The 24648-nt window shown below is 40.3% G+C and overlaps 1 protein-coding gene across 3 annotated transcripts in view; it reads right to left on the bottom strand.

The window, feature by feature from the left end:
- LOC137358646 (protein eva-1 homolog C) overlaps nt 1-24648 on the bottom strand; it is a 421707-nt gene that overhangs the window by 15406 nt on the left and 381653 nt on the right. For 2 of the 3 annotated variants that reach the window (XM_068024791.1, XM_068024798.1), the window contains 2 exons: nt 7979-8143; nt 1925-2086 (listed from right to left, as the gene is read on the bottom strand). In XM_068024791.1, the coding sequence (XP_067880892.1) occupies nt 1925-2086; nt 7979-8143 (327 nt within the window). The remainder of the gene's footprint in view (nt 1-1924; nt 2087-7978; nt 8144-24648) is intronic. The other variant, XM_068024805.1, reaches the window with a different exon arrangement.

Raw genomic sequence — 24648 nt, 5'->3', positions numbered from 1 at the left:
CCAGGAAACAGTGTGCCTCCAATGACGCCCCTCCCCTGGACTTTACGACCACCCACCCACCCACCCGACCTCGCCAGGGCCTTCTGGCCTGGCCCCAGCGACCCCACCTCACTTGCCTGAGGTTCAGGGTTCCAGCGCTAAGCCTGGATCCAAGGCCTCTGCACTACTGGCAGTGGCCATCGCTCCCCTATTGCTGTGCTGCTGGCCCTGTGATTGGCTGGCAGCTTTTGGAGGCAGGATCCCCATCTTTAAAGATCCCAGTGCTGGAAAGTTTGCCTCCGGAACAACAGAGCATCATGCCGGGAGGTGCGGGGGGGTGCGGGGTGGGTGAGGTGGGGGGGCGCGGGGTGCGAATAGGCCAAGGCAAGGCACCCCCACCTTTTCGGCCCGTTGCTGGGAGCCCTGCCTCCTCTACAAAATCCAGCCCATTAACTGCGCATGAAAATTACTTCTAATCAGCACTTGAGTACTAAACCTGCAGGTGGCTGCTTTAGTATCTCCAGGCAAGTTCAAATTATGATGATCAGCAATTAGGACCAAAATTCATGCTAAAACCAGACTTTAAACAGGCATGTCTTATTAGCACAACGTCCATGTAGCGCCTGTTTTCACCCTTTCATCAAATTAACCTGCTAAGTATATTATATGAAAAGCAATTGTGCGAGGAAATATGTGACAGTAATGACATCAGCCATGGGTGATCAAAGTTTAACTTTGGTGGCTAGGTATGTAAAGCGATGCATTAGCTACAGTATAGAAAGATAACGGTAAATGAAGCTTGTTCTTCAAAGAGGTTAAAAATAACTAAGTCAGAAAGTCTTGTTTAAGGGAAGTAGCGTTAGAGCAAACAATAACAACTGTTCACATGAATAGTCTGTCTTCAAAGGATTTGAGTATAGATACGTCCTGAGGTCTTATCTGTGACATGTACCTTTGATGTAGGCAAAATAGGATGTATAAGGAGCACAGTTTTTAATAATTCTTCAGAGACCTCAAAAGATAGAGAAATCAAAAAGCTGTCCTCTGTGTACAGTTAGGCTGATCACTGTGCTGTACATCAATAAGGTCTGTTCCGTTTACTCCACCTTCAAGTGTCTCATGTTTACTCAAGATGTGGTGTTGTAAACCAGGGAAGGAAAAGAGTTGAATGCTGACACTCAACTCCTCATGGCTCATCATCAAACTTAAAAAAAGGTGATATTTTTTGGTGGCAGCTGCTTGCAAGCTGTACCCACACTTGGAAAACCTGAGTGAAGCAAACCTGGTACCTGCTCAGTTCAGGGCTGCCCAATTTCGCTGAGAGATCCTAAAACAGACGTCGGGCACCTCATTGGAAAAACCAAGGGGTCTAACACCTGTTTTAGGTGGCCATCCCAAGACCTGAAAATATCTCTGAGACCTCTTTCAGATACAGGACATTGGCCCCCTAATTGGCCCTTATTGCACCCATATTACACACATAAAACAGGGGCAACAAGGTTCAACACTTCCATATCCTTTTCTGTCCCTAACTTTAATTTCCTCCAGTTTCACAACTCCAACCACCAAACTCATTGATCCACTGATGGTGGCTTCTTTTAATTTCCTTCCTTCATCGCACCATTGGCAGCAAAGCCTTCAGCTGACCTAGGATCTAACCTGTGAAATGTCTTCCAGGAATGTCTTTGTCTTGTCACTTCTCCCTCCAACTTTAAAAACTTTCACAAAACCTATCTCTTTGACCAAGACTTCAAATACTAGTCTCTCTCTTCTTGGTTATGCATGTATCTTCCTAATGATGATCAATGAAGCGCCTTAAGATATTCTTTATGTTAAAGGTGCTATCAAAATGCAAGTTGTTACTTTTTAGAAAGGCAAGTTTCTTCCATTACCGTTATTAGTTTTTTCACTAAGTAACAAAACAAAATTGGAAGTATTGACCTACCTATGATATAAGAATAGGTTTCCAAAATGTTGCTTAATAATGCCATTTCAGTCTGAATGCCCCTCGTTTCCAGAAGTTGTTTGTCAATCTCATCCACTGGAGCTGGTAGGGGTTTAGCATCCATTGGGTAATCTGAGGCTGATCTTCCTTTCTTCTTTTCTTCTGCATTCATACAGCAAAGCATCAAGTTAAATTTCAATGAAATGAAATATTTCCCAATACATCGTATTCCAGGCAATGGTAAGAAACTCTTTTATTCATGTGAAAATTATAAAGTCATGATGTACTTACAATAAAATTTTGGACAATAATTTTAAACTGTACAGGAAAAAAGCATAGATATGTAGCAGGTGTTGTGTGGCAGGGCTGCAATCCACCACGTGTGACTCCAGTGTATAATAGTAACTTCTCTTAGACTTTAGACCAAACACATTAAACCATTGTTCACCACTTCTCCGTAAGTAAAAGGCGGAGCCGTTGGATTTTATTGCTACCTTCAAAGGCTCTTTTATTATATTTATCCAAGACATGATATAACTTCCTTTCACAAGTTATAGATAAGGAATGTTAATAATTTAATTTAAATTTGCTGAGGGTCAGCAATGCTTCTGTAAAAGAAGCATTGAGATATTATCAGTTACTTCCCAGGCTTTGCCTCCAGCTGTTAAATTTTAATATGCTCCATACAAGTTATCCAGGAAATCCTGATTTTTTTTGAATATATTTCATTCAATTGTAACAAAAATATGTAGAGTTCTCTGCATTTCAGATGTGGATGCATCTGAAATAAAGTTAAATACAATGGAGGCACAAATCTGCAGTCTGTCTAATTCACTCTCATCGTAACTCTGCGGAACTCAGCAGAAGGGTTGGAAATTAAGCCAGGACACTGATACTGTTTCTGGTTTTATTCTTGGGGTTTCTGTGTGTCCTATCTGCTCCATACAATACCAGTGGCATAGGTCAGGATGGGGTCGAGAATTCCCAACATGGGACTCCCCACATGTCCAGTCTGACATTAGTAGGGTACATCACAGGCAGTGGAATGCTTGCTGATGCCAGGCCGTCAAATGACACAAGTGAAAAGAGAAGGCTGAGTTCTGACCTAATAGAGGTCTGTAATATTATGAAAGGTTTTAATAGAGTAGACAGAGAGACAGTGTTTCCACTTTTGTGGAAGAGCAAATATAAGATAGTCACCAAGAAATCAAACAGGGAGTTCAGCAGAAACTTCTTTACCCAGAGAATGGTGCAAATGTGGAACTCACTACCACTGGGAGTAGTTGAGGTGAATGGCGCAGATGCATTTATGGGGATGCTATGAGGGAGAAGGGAATTGAGGGTTATGCTAATGGAGTTAGATAAGGAAGAATGGGAGGAGGTTTGATTGGAGCATAAACACAGAGACTGGTTGAGGAAAATGGCCTGTTTGTGTTATATATTCTATGTGATTCTATGTGAAAAAATATGGGCCGCACATGCTGGTCCAGATCAAGATAATAGCCTGGACTGGGGCTGCCAACACTGGTTGGACATATGCCTGGAGAGTTGATTGCGTGTCATGTTATCACGTAACATATGGTAACACAATGTTTTATTGCATGCCATTTAGGATGGGGAGTAACGAGAGTGACAGATCAAATCCTTAAGATCTAGAGTACAAGAGAAGAAAGCAACAAATACTGGCATAAGGCCAGGATCCTGAAAATCACTCATGTCGCTGCAGGTTCAGGAATAAATGTACCATCCCATACCAGACACAACTCCACCTCTCTCCTCTCGAGCAATGCGCCTCAGCTTTACATGAGCACTGAACTCCTCCTGTAGAGTTCAGAGCAGTCTGAGGAGGGTGCACCTCCACTGAAAGGGAAATGTGCAGAACAAAAAAATGTTTTTTGTGAACATGCTCACACTAGAGAATGGAGGGAAGTGCATTTGGAGAAGAAAACGATAATAAATAAACTTAATTTAAATACAATTTAGGCGGGCTCTATAAAAGGTAGATAATTCACTCTATCAGATTACCAGGCGGTGAAGACAAAAATCTACCTCTGTGAGGCTAGAAAGAAAAAGAATGCATTTCCCAATCCCTCAGCTTGATGTACACAATATTCACCAAAAATACATTGAATAAACAAACGTGGTAATAGATGCTATTTAGAGGAGGCACTGTCAGGGTTGGTTCTTGGTATAAAACATTTAAAAAGTGCTCATCCAGATTTTATAACGTCTGTGTACATATATATTCACTTTTAGAGGGAGTTTTAACTGTTGGGTAGGAAAGTGGCTTAGCGAGTGGTCATCCCATTCAGGAGTGAGAGCCCCAGGCAATTTTAACAGCTGGGCCCCATTGTCGTGTCTTTGACTGACTTCCCAATTAATTTGACAAGAGGCCATCTGTAAAAGGCTCCAACTAAACAATAAGCATTGATTTCAATAGAATAATCATCCAGGAAGGATATGAGGGGTGGCATGTTTAGAGCTTAACAGGAACAAGACAGTAAAGTTCTGATGCATAATGATCACATATAGCTATAGCATTACTGCTCTAGTATGTTCCTAAGTTACTATGACATGAGAGAAATTTTATCCCTGAAGAATTGAAAGAAATAATACTTTCACCATCTTATTGAGGAGCTAAAGATGTAGCAAATCAGCCATTTCACTCTGAGAGGAAAGTAGGTTGTATCAATTGAGGGGCTGTAGTTTGAAGAAACTTGATAATATGGAATGAAGCATTAACGGAGGCATGGACAGGGTTGGATAATGAGCATAGGTGGTTATTAATATAAAGAAGCCACAGAATGGGAGAAAGAGTGAGAACCCTTGGACCTCTGTGATAATGTAGATGAGCCACCAACTACAGCAAACAGAGTAGTTTGACAGGAAATTTGATAGCAATCAGAAAAGTTTTGTGGGCGACCATATGCTGGTAACTTACTCATAGTTGCGTGATTACAAACCATGTCAAAAGATTTGGAGGTGTCTAAGATAACCAAACTTATGTACTATCTTCAAGAATAGAGTTCAAGACGTATGTAATATAGACAACAAGATTACCAGTGAAACAGCTGAGCTACTGATCATGAACTAAGTTAAAATGTCAAAATCATGGATAATTTAAAAGCTGCAGTAGCTTCCAGCTATCTATTTATATATTAAAGATCTTATATCTGCACCCATTTCCTGTCAACTTTTTCCATCATAAATTCCTATATAAACTCCTTATAATAGAAACTGTCTTGTAAACTTGATGCATAGTGACAATGTAGCACATCGGTTTCACATTTCTAAGCAACTCATCCTGTACTGAGAGAAATTCATATGGTCCATCCAACTCAACTTCTCTGCTTTCCAAACTTCTGCAAATGCTGCTATTTAACTATAGATATTAATATGAAATCAGTGATACATAAAAATAGGGACAGAATTTATGACTTCAAAATGGGGACTGAATTACATCTGGACATCCTGCCTAATTATCTCCAACGGTCTAACCTCTACTTCACCTGAAGACTACAGTTGCTTTCAATTCCTCTGTGTGTGCGATTCTACATATCTATTAGTATCTTACATCTCTGCACATGTCCTGGCTATAAAACCTCACTTCCTGTTGTCACATTTTTGTCACTTTTTTTATCCTAACTTTTCCTATTATAAATTCTTATGTCCACATTTAGAATGAAAAGACCGATCACATGCTACTAGTTGCACAAAATGTGTTCTGAAAATTTTTCAAAGGAGCTTGCAGGACCATAAATGTTTTGTTTATATGTGGTCATTATGTGTCAGTATCTTCACATCATCTTCCTTTTAAGCTTTAAATATGCTGTCCCATATGATATTCTTGAATATGTGCTTTCTTTCTTAGTAACTGAAATTTGCATTGTCAAGAGTTGAAACAAAATAAATTTTAAAAAATACACAAGTTGCAATAACATGTTTACATTTATCCACTGCATTATCTTTTGAGTCTTTTAATTGTTATGATCAGGTGACAAAGGTGTCTAGGGGTCCCTCTCAGCCTTCACCTGGTCTTACTGTAACAGGGTGCTTTTTTAAACACACTGTGTTTACAGCTCCACCTTGGTGAAACCTTGTTCACCACTTTCCAATTATAAGGCAAAGAAACCAGCACAAATAGGCTTTCTTATGTTTAAAGAAGAAATGTTGAAATTTATTAAACATAAACAAACTCTAATTTGGTTAACGCCTACGGATACACGATATGCCCACACAAGCATGCATACGTGATACACATATGTAAATAGTGACAGAACATTGATAGCCGGCACAGACACGATGGGCCGAAGGGTCTGTTTCTGTGCTGCATAACTCTATGACTCTATAAGAGAGCAGAAGAAATAAAGTGGAAAAGTTTGAGGCAATATTTGAAGAGGGGTTTTTTTTTTACAGATCTTCGAGCTCATGTCCTTGATTATAGGTAGATCTTGCTTTTTGTTGGGGCCCAGTGTTCTTCTTAAAGCTTGTTCGCTGTAGGAGACTTTTCTCTCTTGGGGTTCATGTGTCTTCAGTGGATTCAGAGGCTTGTGAGAAAGAGATAGGAGCAGACAGGAGAGATCTTCTCAGTCCAGGAGCAAACAAACACTCTCAGTTCAAACTGTTTGTACAATTCAGAAAAACCCAGGTTGCCAAGCAGGTTAGTCATGGGACTAACTGGTCTGACCACGTCTTGGATTGTATCACCTTAGCAGTCTCTGGATTGCTCCTCTTACACGCAATATCTGGTGATCAAGGTCCATTGTGGGTTGAATGTGTCAGGGAATGGTCCTTTGTCCTTCCAATCAGTCTGCTAATATGCAAATATATTTTCCAGCCACAACTGATCCGTTTAACAAAGTCCTTTCTTCACTCCAGTAACAGTTTAAAATCAATGCTCATGACAAAATTAATGTGCCCCATTCTTGGCAGGCGGGGGCCTAGCCTGACATAATGGGCTGAATTTTACGCCGCCCCAGCAGGTCGGGTGATGGCGTGGGGGTGGCGTAAAATTGAGCGGCAGGCTCCGGGAGGCCTACCCGCCCCGCTTCCGCCTCCGGACAAGTTTACGGCATCGGGCGGGGGGTGGGAAACGGCCTGCCCGCCCGAGGCCAATCAAGCCCCTTAAGTGGCCACTTAATGGCCGCTTAAGGGCCCTCGCCCACCTCCACAGGTATTTTACCTATGGCAAGCAAGTGAGCCCCGGGGGGGCATGGTAGTCTGGCACAGGGTGCCCGATTGAGGGCCTCCCCCGCCGGACCCAAGACACCCCCCCACCACCCCAAACGACCACTCCAGCCTCACCAGGGAAGGACCAATCCTCCTGGTGAGGCATGCCCTACTTAACTTCCCTCCAGGATCCATGGCATTGGCTGGCCACCACTCCCAGTGGCGCTGCTGGGACTAAGAGCTGCCAGTCTGTTGATTGGCTGGCAGCTCACTGGGATGGGACCTCATCCCTCAAGTGGCTGGAAGTCCCGCCTCGGGACAATTAAAGCCTGGGGACCCGTAAAATACGGGACGGATCCCTGGGCTAGACGGAAATGGGTTCCCCACCGACTTTCCGGCTCCCGTCCATCCACTGTAAGATTCCGGCCAATATCTCCATGAAAGTTTTACTTGAACGCTGCAGCCTCTCCCAAATAACTGGGAATGGGTTTGATATATTTTCCCAGAACAGCTGCACTGTTAGCTGAAGGCAGGCCCAGTGTGCACAATTTCCCAGGGCACATCTGTAGCTTTTAAAGTCAAACCACTTATTTCTTGAAAATAAAAATGTATTATTTATTTGTAGTTAGAGGCCCATGAATTCGTCAATTTCAATTGAATGGCAGCAGCAGGTGACATAAGGCACAGGTTTCCTTCAGATAATGTCACTTCAATATCTATTCTATGTAAATGGATGAACATCAGAGATCTCTATACTAATAAGCTCTACACCTACAAATAATTTAACAACAAATAGCATTTAAACAAAAATTAAAATTGGCATCTATCTGGAGGTAGTTAGTCCTCCATTAATGTTTCCTCTTAAAATAATGCAAATTAGCATACCTGGCAAAGATGCTTCTGTTATAAAGGGTAGCACATCATGGGAGAAAACACCATCACCTATAATGTTAGGATCATAAGGTTTGGGGTGTGGTGGAAAATTGGGGTGGTGAATCCCTTTATAATGAGTTGGCTTGGGGTTGGTTTCATCCAGCAGTTTCTTAGGCACTGTAACACAGAGTAAATAATATTGTATTGAGTCACAATTTAAGCTGTTGAAAATTGAATGCAAGGAAACAATATCTATTTGTAAGCTTAATGGACTTAATTAAAACCATGAATCAAATCTAACTATCATTCTCCATTATGTATCCTGACATTCTTAGAAACATAAAGCTGTGGATAGCTTTTGCTAAACATGGTAACACAGTATCATATAGACAAACTAACAAGCGATGTAACCCAACCAGTTTGATTCATAATGATTTTGAGGTTAAAAAAATGTAATTCGATATTGACTTGAGCTGGCATTAAGATTAGATGGAGCTTCTTAGACTGGAAATTACTGTTGTCAATTATAGGAGATGAATATTTAACATCTGAGCATTTAAGCATCTGAGCTGTTTTGCAGGAGCTGTTAACACATTGGGCAGCATTTTGTTCTGCCCTTGGAGAAGGGAAGGTGAGGCAAACAAAGCAGGTGAGGCACTGTTCTCAGCGTCACCTGGGCCTCCTGCCGTTTTGTTCCAAGCAAGTAAGGCCAAGGACGGCTTTCCCGGCCCAGGCCATTTGAAGCCCTTAAGGGCCTCTTCCTGCCTCCACTTCAATTTTGTTGAAGGCGGAGGGGCTGCCGCCATGGGAAGACATTCCAAGTAAAGCTTGGCAGCCGAGTGGAATTGGGGGTGATCCTCCTTTGGGGGCAGTCCAGGGTCCAGGGCCCTTGAAGGGCCCCTGGCGACGATGGCCGCACCCCCCCCACCCTCCGGGAAGACCCCCTCCCACCTTCACCCATCACCCATCTCACCCCATCACTGGGGCATGTCTGTTAGGCCCCAGTGACCCACTTACCTCTCACGGGGTCTCTTCCATTCAGTATCGGCAGTGGCCACCACTTCCGGTGATGCTGCCTGTACTGTAGAGCTGCTGGCCCTCCAATTAGCCGGCATCTCTGGAGGTGGGGAGCTCATCCCTTAAAGGAACAGTGTCCCCAACAGTGAGCAGTTAATTGGCTGCCTGCTGTGAAATAGCAACGGGGATCCGACGGAGGGCTGAGGCAGCGTCTCCTCCCGCCTTCTGGCCTGCCGCTGGGACCCCCATTGCTGGAATAAAATCCGACTCATTGATTTCAAACAGATTAATGCCTCTGGTAAAACAGGAGGCAGAGGAATATCAAATCAACACATCAAGCATTAATCTGCTATTACAGCCAGCAACAACTTCTACTCTTTTTTGAAGTCAGTTTATCTTAACCGTTTGAGGTGCTGAAATTTCTATTTGAAGATGCTTATTTGTAATTATATACATTTGTCAATATTGTCATGCAGGCCCCCACCTGCCAAGAATGAGGCACATTAATTTCACCACATGGACAATAACATTTCAAATTGTTGCTGGGAAGAAGAGAAGGTCTGTTAAAAGGACTGCCAGATCTTAGCTGCAAAAAAAGCACATTTGCATATTGACAGTACTTGGAACGGACAAAGCAGCCATTCCCTGACATTCAACCCACAATGGCTTTTCGATCACCAGACGTTGTAGGTGGGGGAGCTCACATTCCAGGTTGACTGCTAAGATAGCTGAATACACAAACAGACGTGGTCAGACCTATTAGTCACATGGCTAACTGGCTGTTGCAGAATTTGAACTCAGAATTTTAAATTGTAGAGACAGTATTTGAACTGGCAGAAGGCAGTTTTGCTCCTGGATTGAGAACATCTCTCCCCTGTCAGCTCCCATCTCTTTCTCACCAGCTTCGGAATCCACTGAAGACACATGAACTCCCCAGAGAGAAAAGTTTCCTACAGTGAACAAGGTTTAAGAAGAATACTGAGCCCCAACGAAAAGCAAGATCTACCTACAAGCAAGGATTATACAGTGAGCTCGAAGACCCGTAACCAAAAACTCTTCAGATATTGCCTCAAACTTTTCCACATTATTTCTTCTGCTCTTTCCTGTCTCTATATGCATGTGTATCGCGTATGCATGCTAGTGTGGGCGCATCGTGTATCCGTAAGTATTAATCAAATTCGAGTTTTAAGTTTAATAAACTTTCAATCTTTCTTCTTTAAACCTAAGAAGGCCTGTATGTGCTCATTTCTTTGCCTTATACTTGGAAAGCAGTGAACAAGGATTCACCAAAGGGGAGCTAAAATCTCTGTTTAAAAATAAAATCCTGTTACAGTAAAACCAGGTGAAGGCTGAGAGGGACCCCGAGACATCTTTCTCACCTGGTCGTAACAATATATTAAAATGAGTAAGGCTGCTACAACTGAATTAGAGATAGAAATTAATCTGAAGTATTGCCTCGATCATTACCTAGTGACATCTGCTGGAATGCGTGTCGAGTGAGTACAGAATTGGGCTTCATTTGATGCCATCTCATGATAAAATAGTCTGGTAACACTTTCTGTCAAGGTTCACACGACAGGGTGGATGGAACTCATGAAGTCATACAACAGCATAAGTTAGTAGAGAGAATTTTCTGATTGCTTTATTTTTAAAATGAACAGATGGAAAACCAGCCATTATGGAGTGCCACTAGGCAAGTTTCCATGCCACAAGCCCACATTTCAAAAAGCTGCCCTGGTGTCTTCAGGAGCAGAGATAAAAGGTAGAAAACTAGAAATACAAAATCTCTTATTTTATAGGGAATTCAGATAGCAAGACTAACCCTGCACCCAACAAAAATAAAAAATTCCAAATCAGTGACTAGTAAAGAAAATTGTTCAATTACAGAAATAGGTTTCTATTTCATGACGAGAAAAGCAAACTACTATATATATGCTCCATCGCACTGTCTGTAAATGCTGTTTATTGGAAATTAAAATGTAGTGGAAACATTTTTAAGGAGTTGAAAAATTATTTCAGATTTGTAAAGGGTTAAATTTGTAAACAGCCTTCTGCATCTGAATTTGAAAATTCTATTTGTTATCTCCACATTTCTGCTTTATGGTTCTTCACACCTTGCAGCATCCCCTGTCTGATAGCACAGGCAAACAAGCTCTTCCTGGGTAGTTGTGTGACATTCTTCATCTCTCAGATGATATCAGATCTACTTATTTTGGCAGAAACTGTTTTTGTGATCATATCTATTCAAAATCCAGTGTGGAAAATTCATGTTTCAGGTATGTATGTATATTACATGTAGGTTTTATCCGATAAAGATCATGCACTCCACTGGAGAGATCTGTTACACAGATAGAAAATAACTGGAAATTAGTTTACCACTTGCTCTTTACAATAATAGTGCCCCAAATCAATTAATAAGAAAAACACTAGAATCCCACATTGATCATGATCTAATTACTCTTGCCAGAAAGTGCATATGTCTGATGTCAGATGAGGTCTGAATCAAGCTTTGCTGTGATAGTAAACATCACTGCTTAGGTTTGTACATGAAGAGTTGCCACTTGTCAAGGTACCAGAGAGGAGCCAACACTCAGACAAGAGGCAGGATTTTTGTTTTGGGATTGGGACCCCAACAACGGGATCATTTCTGGGTCTTGACCCCGCAAGCGATTTTTATTGGATTGGGCAATTAATGCCCAGAGGGTGCGCTCAATTAACAATAGTGGGTGGGCTCCTAACGCTAGAGAGCCAATAGGAGGCTCTCCAGCAGTGAGGCAGATAGCTGTCTTGCCTCTGACCTGGCCTCTTTAAAATTTCCAGAGGCGGGACCGTGCTGGCTTGGCCAGCAGCAGGAAATTCCTCGCCCGTCTGCCTCTAGTGGGCAAGAAGGGGAGAAAAATGAATGCGGAAAAAGGAAGAAGTTGTCTCCTGCTAGCAAACCCCACTGGTCCACACCACTGTCTCCTTTCAGATGCAATATACAGAATGTCATGATTCATTCTTTCTAATTTTAAAGAAGAACCCTTAGGAGGATGAAGTATATTAAAATAATTTTTGAAAAGAAACAAGGAGATTCTAACTCTTTATGTTCTTAGAGATGTTGTGCTCACTGTGCTTTTTATATATTAGTTATTCAAGTAAATAATAAAAGTATTATCGGATGTTTATGTCTCCTCTTTTGGGAGACAATCTTTACTGGCAAAATTAACCATTCTCATAATCTAAGATCAATTTTTTGAGATACATTGCACTTCAGAAACCAATCAAATGCTGAAATTCATCATTTTTTAATGATCTAAATGTAGATTTCAGACAGCTAAAGAAACTGAGATTGGGATTTAAAGTTTAGAATGGGACTTAGCTTCAGACCTTTCGAAAACGCCAAAATAAACTTATTGGTTCTCCTTAATTTTCTACACCATAAATTGACTCTTTGATTGAATTGAAAGAGCGAACAGTGACTATTGTGGTTGTAACTTGGCTTGAATTTAATTTTATGGCAATCAGGCCTCCACATGGCTTGATTTTAGATTGATTTGACAGGAAGCTAGTCACTATGTGGAAATGGATTGGATTTCAACAGGAATAAAGTCACTTATTAAGATTTAGATTGGATTTACGTGGGAGACCTTTTTGTGGAATCAAGTTGATGAGAGGTTAGTCACTTCCTAGATGTTGTTTGGATTTATGAGAGCCCAACAAACACTCAATACTTGGCTACACTTTGAGTTTGACGGGTTCAATTTGATCAGAATCTGCTTGCCACTCCATTACATAACACAGTAAAGTTTTAATAATGGGACAGAACTCTAAAATATAGGAGTGGCATAAAACTTTAAGAAAGCATTCCAAAGACCTGTCATTCAAACTTCAGCAGATTTAATCTGGTGTTAGGCTTTTGAAATCCAACAGCACACATGTGGAAAATGAATGCAATGAATATAAATGAAAAATCTTTTTTTGCTGCTTGATGACCTAAAGACAATAGCACGAATTTCAGACCAAGCGCACATTCTCTTTCCACTGAGAGCATCATCACAATCATATGAAACTACAGCCAGAGGTGTGAGTTTTCCTAACAATGTAATAATAATATAGAAGGGTTTGTGTTGTCCAAATCCCAAAGATGAAATTAAATTGTTGGCATAAGGATTGTTTCAAATTAAATTACCACCCCACCCACCAAAATAATTCCTATGTTTGCCCTTCAGCTAGGAAGGGAGTAAAGCCTGATGTACGCAGCTTAAAAAATGAGAAAACGTACCTATTGATGCAACTGATATCATTTGAGGCTGAGGTTAATCTAGGCTAATCAACAAGCTGTGCAATATGCTTTTTGAATTGCATTCAAACTCCAGTTTAAAAAGGCTAATGCAGCATAACACTGCAGGAGTATTCATACTGACTGAACAAATGGACTTCTTGCAAGATAATAACAATATTCATGATGACGTAATCAATGATTCAGTCAGCCGCAGATTTAATTTTAGCAAACCTTTCATTATGCCACTGCTGATGTCATTCTGTCATACTAACTTTTTAATCCTTATTTATCCTGCCTTTGGAAACTGCACAAAATTGTGTCACAGTACAAATCTGTTTATTTTATTAGGCAGAGCTAGAACCAATACACATCATATCAACGGCACAGTCAGGAAGTGTTAGCATGAGGGATTGCTATACTAAGAATAGATGTATAGTAAATATCCTGGTACTCCAGTAGAAAAAGTCAAGTTTTAATGCCTATCAGTGAACCACAATTGATATGTTCCAATTACTGCTATAAAAATAAAAACGATTGCAAATACATTGTGAGTCCATCACCAGCTGATAAAAGACAGGTTAACTTTCTTTCCACTGTTCAGATTCTGCAGTTCTGGCTGAGTGCAATACATACTCACTGAAATAAGTTTTAAGCCAAGGTTATTTGAACTTCCAAGTCTCATCGATGTACTCACTCAAAATGGGCAGAAAGCAGCAGCTGACTGGTGGGTGGAAAAGGACATGTGGGTAACCAGAGGTCTCTAGCCAGCATGAAGGAACAGCTCGCTGGCAAGCAAATAAATCTCAGGGAGGAGGATTCAGGATAGTATCATGGTCGGGAAGGGAGATGGAGGAGTCAGAGGCAGGGAAGGCTGTAACAATCCTTGTGGAGCCTGGAGGAGCATTCCTACTGCTCCTAGACCTACAAAGGAAAGTTTTAAACTTAGCTTAGAGAGCCACTGTTGTTTACAAACTTGCTTCAGCCTACAGGGAAAGCTTCCTCGCTCAGGCTCCAGTTAAAATGCAATTGGGGTTCTGCAGGTTAAAATGGGAGATGGCACAAAATGGGAGAGCTTCAAGTGGATAAGTAACTTGCTCATTTTGTAACAACCCTCCCAGCCTGTTTCAAGTGGGTTGGGAGGATTAAAGTCAATCTTTGTTGTCCATTTCTAGAATTCTGTTTTATAATTTTAGTTTTTCAACATTTGCAGTTTTTCACATGCTTACTGCACATTATCTGTAATATGTACAATTCTACCACAGAAAACAAAAATAAATAAAAATCAGACTATACGTATGCAGTAATTAAAAAACATTGGAGCTGAAATGGGATCTGATTTCACACATTTCTTGGGTTCAAAACGGGGTCAAAAAAGTTGAATTTTGCAAGTCAATGTCATGCGACATTACTGAATCTGATATAAATAAGTTCATTATCTGATTGCCATTGGAGACAGCAAGGAGAGAGGAGGGGTCTCTGACATCGGGATTGGGTTGGGGGGGGGGGCAGGGCTGGTTGTGCTAGAGGGCTAACCTGTGGCAGGATTTGTAACAGGTACTCAACACACAGTATTCTCAAAAACTGGACAATAGTGGAATCTTACAGATATCAGTGCTTTGAAAAACCAAACTATTTCTAAATGCTGCATCAGCAGGATCCGCAGCATTTTTAAGAGCTGTTCACTAATTTAGTCACCACCACCACCCCCCCCCCCCCCAAATCCCGATGTCAATCGGAGATCCCTCCTTTCTCCTTGCTGTTCTAATGGCAATCAGATAGTGAACTTATTTATACCCGATCCAGTACTGGCAAGCACTCATTAGTATGATACTAGTCTAACTTGCAAAGAAAAAAATGAATAATTTTTATAATCCATAAGGACAAATGTGTTATTTTTGTCCTTTAATGAAGTACTTCCAGTGACAAGGCAGCTGCTCAGTAGAGATGGTGACCCAAGGTTACAAAGAAACTGCATAAGATAATAAACTGAATAAAGCATAATAAAGCTGTGGCAACAAGATAAGTAAAATATTGTTTCTAAAGGTTAAAGTATGAAATACTATCCCTCTTTCCCAATTTAAAATACTTTACTTGACATTCAAGACTGTGAGTATTTAATGGGCCAGTTTTGCGAGCAGTGGGGAACAAAAGGTGTTAGACGTCCATGACACTTACACTTTCCCATAGTCTTTCTATGGGCTTTTGCACTGGAAGTTCCTGTCAACTAGCCAAACAGCACAGTGCCCCTTACAGGGCATCTGGGATGTGTGAACAAAGCAAAAAACTGTACTTCTCCTTAACCAATCATTAATGAGCAGCATAAAGTCTGAACCTGGAAGTGTCAGTTGGAATATTGAGTACAATGCCAAATAAAGTATAGAAAGTGAAACAAAGAGAGGGACAGAAAGATTGGATTGAGAGTAAGATAAAAGAGACCGAAAGAAAAACAAAATTAAATTTTTTTTTTAAATAACTAAAATCTCAAGGAATGGACTCCACACTTGTTAAAGTTAATTTTCAATACCAGATAGGTTGTTTGGCAGTAATTAAGACTTATCATGCCATTAAAAGGGTACTTACACTTAATTGCATGGATGCATTCAAGCAGAATGCTAGATAAGCACATGAGGGAGAGAGGAGTACAATGGGATTAGATGAAGAAGGGCGGGAGGAGGCTCATGTGGAGCATAAACACTGTCATGGACCTATTGGGCTGAATGGCCTGTCTCTTTTCTGTAAATACTTTGGAATGGACAAGTCCCAACATTTTCTGGCAAATTTAGTGTGTCTATCTCATGGAAGTACAGCAACTTCATGCAGTTCCATGTATTTCAATGCTGACCCTCTTGGCAAGATACTGTTATTGCGCAGCTTTTGGAGCAGCAGGACAACAGGGACAACAACTTCATGATTTATACATTTAACTCCATATGTGCATTTGCTGGAAGTTATTGTCTGATTTATATGTTGATAACGGTGAGCGTTGTTAACTTTACTGTTATTTTTACTGCAAAAACCAGGACATTAAGTATTGCTGATTGCTCTATACCAATACATAAAACAGCTCACAAGCAGTAGCTGGATTGCTACTATCCTTCCAAATGTATTAATGCTACTTTAATGCCAGGGCTGGGGCTAGTTTACATTCAGATCAGATCAGAAACTGGCATTTTCACTGCTTCTGAGACTTTTAATGCAAAATTATTGTACTTGGGCTGCAAATACAGATAATGAGTATAATAGTTTATAGGATTTATGCAGGACAATGCCATACATTTGCCCTATGTTTGGCCACTTAAATTTAGCCACACAGTATTAATGTGTGCAAAGTAAACTTAAAGGCACAATTAAGCTAAATGTGAAAAGTGGGTCACCCTGATATTAAACTGGAAATATTTTGGAGTGAAAAGATAAGATCAATGCAGTCATTATACTCAATGTATATTTAGAGCACAAAACAATCCAGAGGACTCTCCAATACGCTACTTATTGAATATATCCCTTACTTAGCTGCTGCAACCAGTGTCAAATATTGTAATGTTATTGCTTCTAACAACTAGGAGACCCACCTATGCTTCTCATGTCTTTAGATATCTGAAGCACAAATGGGAGGCTTGCCTTCTGTGTTGGTGCCACTAAATAGAAACTGCACTGACAATAAAAGCAGATGTAAGAAAGTTAGATAGGTACTACCTGGATGAGTGGGTGAAGCCCTTCTGCTTCTTCCCATGATGCTTCCCCAACCATCAGAGAAGTTATTAGGGCAAATGAAAAAGTTTTAGAACAATTTTCCAAGTTAACCATGTATGCACTTATTACTAATGCTGCGGAAAATTGTTTACTAAACCTTAAATTTTTTTCTCGCTCCATTAACAGATTCACCATCAGTACTGGAGGGAGTGGGAAGCTTCACATGTTCAGCATGACAATGGCCTGCCCTGCTCTCCCTGCAGTTAAAATCATCCTACACTGTAAACAGAACAATTTAAATAGTGATGGAGATATAACTAAGAATATAAGGAGCAATTCTTTGGAACAGTATTATATTTACTGATAGACTTACAAGGCCCTTTTACATAGATATTCCTATTATCAACAGGAACAACTCACCATAGCTTGGCTGCAAGGAGTGTTTTGTTTATGCTACTTCCCAAATATCAATTGAATAGGTGGCTAAGGAGTCCTGAGGTCTGCAAAGGGAACAAATGAAATATTCCAGGTGTGGTGTGAAGGCTGCCAGCTTTATCTCCATTGACATTGAAGAAACGGTAATAGAACACAAAAGAACACAAGAAATAGGAGCAGAAGTAGACCATATGGCCCATCAAGCCTGCTCTGCCATTCAATACGATGATGGCTGATCTTGAGCTTTACCTCCACTTTCCTGCCCACTCCCCATATCCCTTGATTCCCTGCGAGACAAAAAATCCATCTATCCCAGCCTTAAATGTATTCAATGATGGAGCATCCACAACCCTCTGGGTAGAGAATTGCAAAGATTCACAACCCTTTGAGTGAAATAATTTCTCCTCATCTCAGTCCTGAATAATTGACCCCTTATCCTGAGACTGTGTCCCTGTGTTCTAGATTCTCTGACCTGTGGGAACAATCTCTCAGCTTCTAGACTATCAAGCCCTTTCAGAATCTTGTATGTCTCAATTAGATTGCCTCTCATTCTTCTAAACTCCAGAGAATATAGGCCCAATTTTCTTAGCCTCTCATCACAGGGACCAATCTAGTAAATCTTTGCTGCACTGCCTCCAGTGCAAATACATCCTTTCTTAAATGTGGAGACCAAAAGAAACTGCACACAGTATTCCAGGTGCGATTTCACCAAAGCCCTGTACAATTTTAGTAAGACTTCTTTTATCCTGTACTCCAATCCCCTTGCAATAAAGGCCAACATGCCATTTGCCTTCCTAATAGCCTGCTGCACCTGCATGTTAACTTTGTGCATTCCTTGTATGAGTACACCCAAGTCTCTCTGAACATCAACACTTACTAGCTTCACACCTTTTAAAAAATATTCTGCTTTTCTATTTTTATGACCAAAGTGAACAACTTCACACTTGCCTACATTATACTCAATTTGCCATGTTGTTGCCCACTCACTTAACATGTCTATATCTCTTTGCAGCCTCTCTACATCCTTCCCGCAGCTTACCTTTCCACTGCAGCTTAACTTTCCACTCAGGGCAACACAGTGGCGCAGTGGTTAGCACCGCAGCCTCACAGCTCCAGCGACCTAGGTTCGGTTCTGCGTACTGCCTGTGCGGAGTTTGCAAGTTCTCCCTGTGACCGCGTGGGTTTCCATTGGGTGCTCTGGTTTCCTCCCACAGTCAAAGACTTGCAGGTTGATAGGTAAATTGGCCATTGTAAATTGCCCCTAGTGTAGGTAGGTGGTGGGGATGTGGTAGGGGATATGGGATTAATGTAGGATTAGTATAAATGGGTGGTTATTGGTTGGCACAGACTCAGTGGGCCGAAGGGCCTGTTTCAGTGCTGTAATCTGTATACCTTTGTATCATCAGCAAACTTAAGATACATTGTTCTCGGTCTCTTCATTTATATAGAGTTTAAATAGCTGAGGCCATAGCACTGATCCTTGCATTTACCCACTATTCGTTGCCTGCCAACTTGAAAATGCCCCATTTATGCCCACTCTCTGCTTTCTGTCTGTTAACCAATCATCTATCCACACTAATATATTACCCCCAATTCCATGAGCCCTTATCTTGTGTATTAATCTTTTATGTGGCACCTTATCGAATACCTTTTGAAAATCCAGGTATACTCCATCTACTGGTTCCCCTTTATCTATCCTACTTGTTACATCCTCAAAAATCTCTAATAAATTTGTCAAACAGGATCTCCCTTTAGTAAAACCATGCTGACTTGTTCTAATCATACTATGCTTTTCCAAGTGCAATGTTAAGACTTCTTTCATAATAGTTTCCAGCATCTTCCCAACGGCTGATGTTAGACTAACTGGCCTGTAGTTCCCTGTTTTCTCTCTACCTCTATTCTTGAAAAGCAACGCAACATTTGCCAACTTCCTATCTGATGGGGCCATTCCTGAATCTAAGGAATTCTGGAATTCATAGCCAGCACATCCACTATCTCTGCAGCTATCTCTTTTAGAACCCTAGGATGAAGGCCATCTAATATCAAGGTTCAGATCAGTAATTATGCCAGCCTGCCACTGCTAATCTAACTGAGCCCTTGGGCAGGAGCTGAATAATCCCAGCAGCACAATGGTTTCATCTATCATTAAAGATTCAATCAAAACTTGACCAATACCTTTACTGCCAGTAATAATATCCAAGCTCACTTTAACAGAGCATTTTGAATATATTTTACTCTCCTTTAGTTATAAATGTGCTATACCTGTGATGGACAGATTGCTAGTGATGATCAGTAGTGATTTATTTTGCAAATCCTGGATGCCTGATTCTATGAAGTTTGACCTTTAGCCATTATTTGTGTTCCTCTATCAAAGTCCCCAAGCATAGAAAACAAGAAGCAACTTGCACCTATACTGCGCCTTCTCACATCTTTAGGATACCTCATACCAATAAATCATTTTTTGACGTACAGACACTTGTTCTGTAAACATAGCAGCCAATTTGCACACAGCAAAGTTCCACAAACAGAAAGTAAGATAAATTACAAGGGGCAGACAAGGAAAGTCACTCAACCCATCTTAATTTATCCATCCAGAAAGATTCTAAAGACGCCCCCATTGTAACATACAATTGCTTGCTAAATGATTCCAGGGTTTTTGCCTCCCCAATAACTATTTGGATGTTTATTTCTTATGTTGATTACACTTCTAAGACGACAAATTTTCTGATCTCAATTCTAATGCTACCTTTTATTAGTTGAACCTGTGTCCCCTTGTTCTACTCCCATAATTTAGTTTAAAGCAGTATTCCACATTTATCTTTTCCATTCCCTTAGCTACTATATATATATACACCTGTATAATATTACTTCTCCATGCTTCCTTTCTTAGCTGAACTGACCCCAACTTCCTCAAGTCTTTCTTCATAATTAAGAGCCCTGACACTAGGAATCAGCTTTGTTGATGTTCACTACACTGCCTTCAGTACTTGAATGTCTCCCTTGTTTCTTGCTGACCAGAATTGGATGCAATTTTCAACATGCAATCTGACTGTAGGACTACAAGGTTTGATCACTACCTCCTCTGACTTATACTATCACTACCTCCTCTGACTTATACTCTACTGTTTTAACTACGTAGTTCAACATCTCAGCATACCAAGTGGACACCTAAAATAGGCATTAGACCCCTTGAATATGTAAAGGAGGGGCCTAATACCTGTTGAGGACTTTTTTTAATGTAAATTTGTCTCTGGTGAACAGGCATTTGGTCCAACCCCATTCAGGAATCTTTAGAAGCCCTACAACCACCAACCAAAGACAGGCTGTGAAAAACAATCCCTTAAAAAATTATTCCTGTTGAGCCAGAGGAACAAGACTGCTTCCCTAAACTCCACAGGAGTCCAAATTGACCCCAACTGAAGCCCCCTCCAACCCCATTCCAAGACCTACCTGAGGGTTGATGCCAGCAAGGCAGATGGCCCAAAATTGAAGTCTTTGCTCGGAAGAGCTACCTGTGGAAGCATGAGCTGCCAGTGCTGGTCACGCCAAGTAAGTTGATGAGGCCCGAAGACCAAGTTCTATCAGTCCTCGGGCTTCTTACTTCAAGTATGTGTTGGTCATGCAGCGCTGTGTCTGGACCTGAAAAGGGGTCCAGACTAATCTATACCCCGAGATATCTTGCTGTTTTTTTTTCAAAAAGGAAGCAAATTATTGTTCAGAGGCCTATGCTACAAATTGTTCTATAATATAGATATGACTGCAAAGTAGAAGGTGAGCTGTTTCTGTTTAAGTCATTACCTCCTGTGTATATGAGTAATGCTAGTGCTACTGCTGATTTGAACCATATGTTTGCTATTACCATAGGGTTTCCTTAGAAGCCAGAAGCTGATTAAATTCCCAGGCTGCTCTATATTTAGCCTCCAGTTACAATATGCATTTCTATTGAGAAAAGTAACTGAAGTGAGGAAGGGGATATTTGCTGTTGATTTTCTTTTAAATTATCCCCATCTTTAAATTTAAGGAACCTTCCAGATAACAATAGGAAATAACCCTTTAAGCAGTTCATTTCCTTTGCAGCTTTGAAAAAAATGGCACCTGCTTCCTATTATATTTCATCTGCCATGATTGTTAATGTTGTATATTCTAATCAGAAAAATGTACAAAGTTACACATACACCATTTTTTTAAACTAATAATTGTCTCAAGAAAGTTTTAGGAAAACATTTTCGCTTTATTGCCACCTTGAAATGCAGCATCTCAAAACAATATAGATGTTGATAGATAATATGCTGGATACCCAATCTGCTGGAAAATACCACTCAACATTCACAAAATTTACCTTTTTAATGTTTTTCGAATAGAGATGAAAGTTTGTTATGAAGCACAATGAGGAAACTTTCATAAACTCGAATGCTAACAAATTCTGATGTTCTATCTATTTTCACCTGAGGGAAGCTACAAAATATCTTCACGACAAACAAAAATATAAATTATGTGCTATAAGTCTCTTTAACCAACTTCTGCATACATTTCCCTCAATTTCTATTTAAACAAAGATTTAATGTCCTATGTGAATGTTCTTTTTTCTATTAACATTATGTATAAAGACTCATTGATGGATGATAACCTGGAAGCCATCAATATTTCCAGCCAGGCCTTCAAATGGCTGCTTCCTGTGAAGAGGAGCACAGGTGAAGTTTACCCTGTACTCTTTATACATAGACACACTCTCTAGCAATCGGCAACTTGAACCTTACATAGTATTTACAGCACAGAAACAGGCCATTCGGACCAACAAGTCCATGCGGGGTTTATGCTCCACACAAGCTGGCCTTGAATGATCCATTTTCACTGTAATCCATGGATACCTGTAGCACCCATACCACAGTCTCATTTGAGATCAGTTTACACAGCAGAGACTGCAAACCAAACCTGACACAATCTTGTTCAATTCCACAGTACACATTTTAACTCAGCTACTGTTAGATTTTTTTCTTCACAATACCTACAGAAGGTGGCTCTAGGGCCCTGTAAATGCACTTCCATAAACTGCACTTCCTAGCAGTCCTTCAGACGCCCATATTATGAATAGGCTGATGATTAGGTGTAAGCACGAGGAAATTGAGTGGACATCTAAAAAATACTATCAGGTTTAATTTTAGTACATTTAACTGCAAACGGGGGGTGTCTCTGTGCCAGGACAAAATCCAACTGAAATACCAGATGGGGCATAAACAGAGTTGGAAATCTGGCATAAAGATCTCTGCCCATTTTTTTCCATACTCAATTTACATCTGTTACAAGTGTAACTGATCAGAAAATGTACCCGTAGTGAGTTAGTTTGAAAGCTTCTTACACTGTAGCACTGTAGATATTGCAACCCTTCCAATTTTAGGAGAGATTCCCTCTGATTTCATCCATTATATGATAATGACCTGCATTCTATTATTAATACAATTTACAATGCACACCCTTTCAGTGGCATGCAGTATTACTAATGACTTACAACTCTTCTGGCTTTAATTTTAATTAATTTCTCTAAATATAGTCTAATAAATGAATTCCTTTTCTTTTAGCTATAGGTTAGCTATTTTAGGGTTCTTAATCCAGAAAGACTGCATAATATTATTGTTAATACATTTGTATGAAATTTGTCTACTATTGTAACAGAAATATTAGCCCATCTACTTTAAATGGGTTAAATAATTATAATCTATTAATATAACTAGCAAAGAAATTTGATACATGCTTATTACACATTTGTCTGTGTATATTGTATGGTACAATTTCACCCATTAATTGTGTGACACCTACAGCACTTGAGCAAGCCCTTCATTAGAAATAAATCTACTAGCCAGTATTCTGTTATTACATTTTGTCAAATGCTTTTCTAATACAGTTTTGAAAACGATTTTTCTGGAGGCTGTCAAAATATGGTTTATCACAACAAAACATTTTCAATGAATTTGAGAATGTTATTTATTAAAAATGCCAATCTTACAGGAAATGTCTTTTTAAACATTGCACAGAGGTGGCCATTAATCATATTCAGAGTTGTATAAATAATTAGCTGCTTGTCAGATCTGTGTTACAAATCCACTCAAACAGATTCTCCAATGTATGTGCAAAAGAGTTTATGTGACAATCATAATGTAAATATGCTTCATATGACAATGTTAAATCTGAAACGAACTTTCCAAATTTTCTAACAAATTGGAATGACTTTGTACTAAAACAAGACGTGGATTATGCTAGCATAGTACAATGCAATGCTATCTGGCCAATTACCTTCCTCCCTTCAGAACCTGAACATCATCCATATCTGCAAACAATCCTGGTTCAGAAAGTGTATAAAACATAGTCATGCGCATGTCAGCACATAACTATTGATTGTTATAAAAAAAAATACAATGCCAAGTATGGAGTGGGATTGACAGAGAAGCCCAATATCAGGAGCAGAGATTGCAACTTGTTTTTTAACACTGTGTTAGTCACAGAATTTTTTTTTAAAGTACTTTTGGGCTATTATTCCATTGAATTACTTGGAAGGAAAACATTTGATGTATTATTGAGAGACAGAATCATAGCCAAGGGCTGTAAAATTGTTTTAATGTTACTCAATAACATTGATCTCGTACAGAAATTAAGATTAACATAATTTAAAACATTGCAACAGCAACTACTGCCATTTGTGCAAAAAATCTTCCCTAATTCAAAATATAAATGAAAATAATACAAGGCATATAACTCCAATTTTCAATGTGAAATAAATACTTAGGGCTGGATTTTGCTGTCCCACTGCTGGGAGCGGCAGCGGATGCAGAATATGGCAGCCGCCCAACACGGGACCTGTGACTCCGTGTGGCCAACCTATTGACAGTAGCCACCTCCACCCCCACCACCCAATCACCCACTTGCCCCATCACCTGCCGGGGGCAGCATTGGCGATGCTGTTCACAGCATCACCTGATGCAGGATCAAGTGTTGGCACCATTTTTAAAAGGCTGCCAGCCCAGAAAACATTTCAACATAATGCAGAGTTGACTCTTCACCACCACTCCCACCCCACCCCCGACACTAAATCATGCAGAGTTGACCCCTTCCCCACATCAACTGCGCCAGCATCTCCTGGACGGGAAAGTGAAGGTGTGTGAGTGCCACACGACATGTTCAAGATTGGGAACTGAAGGTAAGATCGCGGAGAATTAAATTTAAATTTATGCAGAGAGGTATTTTACATATGTGAAGTAGGGTCCCGTCACAGAGCGGCGGAGGT

The sequence above is a fragment of the Heterodontus francisci genome, chromosome 3 (assembly GCF_036365525.1).
Source record: "Heterodontus francisci isolate sHetFra1 chromosome 3, sHetFra1.hap1, whole genome shotgun sequence".
In the NCBI taxonomy this organism is placed as follows: domain Eukaryota; kingdom Metazoa; phylum Chordata; class Chondrichthyes; order Heterodontiformes; family Heterodontidae; genus Heterodontus; species Heterodontus francisci.
This window is presented reverse-complemented; position numbering and strand designations above follow the sequence as displayed.